Raw genomic sequence first — 4,875 nt, forward strand, 5'->3', positions numbered from 1 at the left:
AGTTTGTCATGCACTGTCACTGAAGGTGACACGAGGCAGAATGTGATTGAGAGAGCTGTAATATGAATGGAGTCTGTAGAAACGAAGGAAAGTGACAGAGAAATAATGCCGTTGGACGTCATTTGCCCACCTTCCTTCTTCTGCCATGCATCGAATCATGAAATTACGCAATGTTGAGACTAGGTGATAATATCTACTTAATTAGGAAATAGGCCAGAAGCAGTGTCACATATATGTGACGGCCCAATATCGTTATTGCAGTGCAAAGTTGCTAAGACCTATTATAGTACTTGGATCACGTTTCGTTCGCCCAGTTCTGACAGACTATTGTATTAAACTGCTTCTGATTTATACTGGTCAAATGAGAATCATCGGAGCGCCTATTAGTTTGCAATCTCCAGTCTTTGGAGTTCATTCTATTATTTTCCATAATTTTTTAAAAATAGAATGACAAGTTAAACAAATTAGAAACGAATGCACTTGTCATGCAAGAACAGCAAAAAAGTGACTACATTCAGAGGAGAATCAGACGAGTTTACTGTAAAAGGAACAAAGCGATTAGTGTATAGAAGGAAACCTAGTAACCATAGTCCAGGAATCGTGTGTTCTACACACAGTTATGTCCCTCTAAGGCAGGAAGTAAAGCGTGACCCACAACTTCAGCTGCAAAGCACAGAGTTAAAGAGATCAAGTGTCTCTCAGCCACCGATCTAACCAAACTTATTTGCGATGGCGTCTTATCGTTCTCACAGCCAGTTGCCTGGAGTAAGGTGACGTGGAGTGAGGCCTTCTGCAACCCGAAATCGGTCAAGGTCAACACACTAGAGGAACGATGTAAACAGTCCGCATCAATCAGACAATGCGACTGCCTAATGTCCCTTTTCCTAGCTAATCCCAGCCCTTTAGCCAAACTGCCTTCTCCGTCTCCGTGATTTAACAGAATAGCCATTCAAGAATTGAGTCATCTAGCTCTCCCTTATGCTATTTATGTAAGCGCCTTTCCTACTGCCTTCTGGAGGAATTTCGAGAACTCTATTTCCCGCCTCATTCAGATGGAAGACCTCAATTATTAACATGGCCCAAAATTGAGAAAACACAGGGAATGAATGTGCAGGCACCCTGTCTTCCTTGAGAAATCCTCTTCAAATTTCCTTCGATGCTCATTTTTTGTGATATTTTGGCACCCTAAAAGGACTGCTGAATTCAGAAAGACAGATTTTATAGGCAAGTGCCAAGATATGAAATTTGTTCAGCAGAATTAGACAGATTGAACTCTGCATGTGATGCCTGAAGAAGTGGCCACACCTTCCGCTCATAAGTGACGCAATCGAAGCGGCGGATATCAGCCAGAGCGACGGTGAGCGACACCGCGATGGTGGCAGTGAGGAGCCACCAGACACTTCTATGGTCAGTGTAGTTGTTGCCAAGATCGCGTTCCACGTGGTAAGTACAATGGAGACAATCTTGATCCAGGCATTTCCTTTCCACACAACGAGAATGAGAAAGATGGAAGAAAGGGTAATAGGTCCACCAGCATTTGTCTCAACCACCCTTCTTTCTTGACAATTCTGGCTGAGTAGATTACCTTTACAATTTCAACTTATGTAAAAAATTACCGTGAAGTGGAGAATAACTGCCATGAGAGCTAAGGTAATGTAACCCGCTAGATGATCCGTGCACGAAGCTGGATTTATAGTGGTAAGAAGCTATTTGTTTGTGCTGTCATTGGTTTTGACAGCCGCCTGATAGCTGCACATCAACGCCTACACTTTCTATGACCCCCTGCCCGCTTTGCTTGACCTCATCTCGAAGTGATGTTTACTCCACTCACTAACCCCTTTGAATTTCTTAAATAGTTGATGACACCGAGGTGAACATCCCCTCTGAAGCACTGGTGGATGTGCGTCAGTCCGCCGATGAGGACTTCTTCATCTTCTCTACCACCTTTTTTCTTCTTGGTGCTCCATTTTAAAGAAATGGTGGTGATACGAATTGGACTTTACCTCTATTTTACAGTTGTAGACGCCTCTCCCCGACGTTTTAAAAGGTGTTCATTACTGTTGCGGGGGTAGAAGCTACCACCGTCCAAGTGGTGGTGAGTCAGTCAATGGCAGAGGCGTCAGCTTAACGGTGAGCTACCATTCCTGATCTTCGTATTTGATTGTGTGCGCCAACCAAGAGCCTAATTCGATAGCAGCGGCTTAGGAATGACTCTTATTAATACCTATCTTGAGTGGTGATGAAGGATTCCACTTACACCCCCACCACAAGTGGTGAAACCCGCTGTGCTATGAATAGCACCAGCTGTCGTACCTCTTTCCCATGTCCCACGAAAACACATCTTGGGTTCCACAGTATGTGTCGACTGACTGACTGACTGACGGGTCGGATGGTTGACTGTGAAATACCACCCTTAGATTTGCAGCGTAAGCGGATGAGCAGGTCACCGGTCATCGCCAAAAGGTCATCTCGCTAGCAATTTTAACTCATGCTGCATGCTTTGAGTGTATTTGGGTCTTTGTTTACTCAGTTCAGGATCAAGTTGATCGCGATTGTTTCTACTCGTAGAACTTTCTTCAGGGAAGCAGCCGGAACAGCAACGGCAAGTAATTCGGTATGAAGAAGGTTCCATTCCTACGGCACAAGGACGGAATGCATATCCCACTTTAGGTTGGAAATGAGGAGGTGAGGTGAAGAGATACTAATTTATCCACATCAAAATTACCCTTCCTGTTACAGCACCTTAAAGACACTTGCCTAGTATATAAATCTCCTCTTACCTTCGCATCGTACATTCTCACGATCACATGCATAGCAGAAGGGACAGGTGCAAAAATAACCTCTCATGTAGAAGTAGAGGCGGGTAGAACCACCTTCTCCTCGGCTTTCACAGACCCTACTCTTAAATAATCTTGAGACACCTAATGGGATGCTGCGATTCTGCTTACTTTCTTCAACAAGATTAGGCCAACACTTCGAGAAGATCTCTGCCATAGTTCTGCTTATTCTACCCAAAGGGAAGCAATCCCTCAAACTCATTCGCCAAGTGGTACAGTCCTCATCCCGCAAAGATGAAGCAAAGCGTCTTTGCCTTGCCATGGGTTAGAAGGAGACAATGAGATGAATGGTAGGGCGAGGTGATGTGGGATGGGATAAGTTGGAATGGAAAGAAGTGGATTTTAGTGAAATGATATAATTGTCGAGGGCCTAGGATAAGGCAAGGATGAGAGCTAGAGCTCATAAAATAAATATCCAGGTAGACTGATAGAGATCCAATCAAGCACTTGCGTGGATTGGGTGAAGGAGAAGACTACCAGTCCTGTCATTTCGCAATACGCGCAAGACTAACTTCATTGCTTTGATACCCAATAAGCCACAATCACCTCATGCCCCTTCAAGTAACAAGTGAGATGACAAGTAACTTGGGGCCAAGAAGCTAATTGGTCCCATTCAATTCCACTATTTTTAACCTAGAAAAAGGAGAGATTTCAGCATTATTTAGGAGAGGAAACATCGTCAACCGAATCCCAAGAGTACGAACGTGAGCAACTTGGAGGTTTCGCCTTCTCATTCGGTAATCACGGTGTCATCGGGCAATTGACATCTGCGAAGAAATGTGCAAAATAAATGGACATCACCTTCCACAATGAGGTAAAGCTTATCAAATTAGGTGAAGGGTAACAGATGGAAGGTTAAGAAAGTCACCAATTCGATGCCTCGAAGTACTTATATATAAGTGCAGTTGCTGGTGTGTGGCTATCAACTAACTGTCAAAGCCAATAACAGCGAAGACAAGTGACGCCTCACAACTATAAATGCAACTTAGTGCCATACACGAGTGCGTGCAACATTTGGTACTCCATGGAGCACAAGGACCATCGATGGGGTTGCTTTGTCTTGGCTCTCGTCGCAGCCATTCTCTTCTTCACGGCAATCGGCTACGGCGGATGGACTTGTACAGGCAGCATATTCAGCAAGGATTGTGTTCAAAGTAATGTGAACGCGACAACCGGTGCCCTCCTTCTGGTTGCTGGTTTAGTCGTCTTCTTTGCCTCCATCTCCCTCATTGTTGCCGTGACGAAGGGCAAAAAATGGGCTGATATTCTCTCCATTGTTCTCACCGTAATTGCCGCGATCTTGGCGATAGCTGGTGTGTTCTACTACTTGAACAGCAAAAATATCTGGTCACCCTTCATTGCCACCATCGCGATGTCGCTCACCGTCGCTTTGGCTGCCATCCTCATCTTCGACCACATATCCATCTCCGTGCATAAAGCGTGATTGCCTCATCAGGCCTCAAGGTACTTGCCTTATCAATTTGCATCAACGATTCGCTTCTTCCACTTCTATTGTATTTCTGCCTTGCCTCGGATTTTCTGCTTTAGGCTTTCTCATTGTGTTATTGAATAAATCTTGCCATTTGCCCCCCTGATCTGTGTTTTTGCCTTTGGCAGTCCTGTATGGGTGCCAAGTTGTCAAAAACACACCAATGAATGTAAATCAAAAAAAGATTTAAAGAAAGCTTCCCATCTTTTCCACCTCCCTTATAAAATATAACTTTAAGTGTGTGAATATGGCGTAATTGCACAACTCCGTTTTGTGGTGTGATAATACCTGAAGTTTTTTAACTGACAGGTGGAAGAGATGCAATCTTTGAAAGCCTTCCAGAAGACAGTAGGGAAGACGCTTTCATAAGTGGTGTAGAGCGAAGTCAGACGACTTAAAACAGAAATGAGCCATCCTGACACCCGACAGGTGCATGGCATCACTTTCCCTGCCCTGCCTGGTATACTGGAGTCCACACCACGAGGGGAGAGGTTTCCATTCCATGCCATTGGCGTGACTATGGGGTGAAGGAGCATACTGAATGAGTTA

General features: G+C 44.5%; 1 protein-coding gene across 1 annotated transcript; it reads left to right on the top strand. All coding sequences in view use genetic code 11, as the record gives it.

Moving 5' to 3' along the window:
- Positions 1–3,861: 3,861 nt before the first annotated feature.
- EGR_05444 (hypothetical protein) lies at positions 3,862–4,281 on the top strand (the record flags this gene model as incomplete). The annotated part of the gene is made up of 1 exon (XM_024494693.1): positions 3,862–4,281. The coding sequence occupies one exon, from the start codon at positions 3,862–3,864 to the stop codon at positions 4,279–4,281; it is 420 nt and encodes a 139-aa protein (XP_024350878.1).
- Between the last annotated feature and the right edge of the window lie 594 nt (positions 4,282–4,875).

Source organism: Echinococcus granulosus (genome assembly GCF_000524195.1).
Source record: "Echinococcus granulosus chromosome Unknown EG_S00040, whole genome shotgun sequence".
NCBI lineage: Eukaryota > Metazoa > Platyhelminthes > Cestoda > Cyclophyllidea > Taeniidae > Echinococcus > Echinococcus granulosus.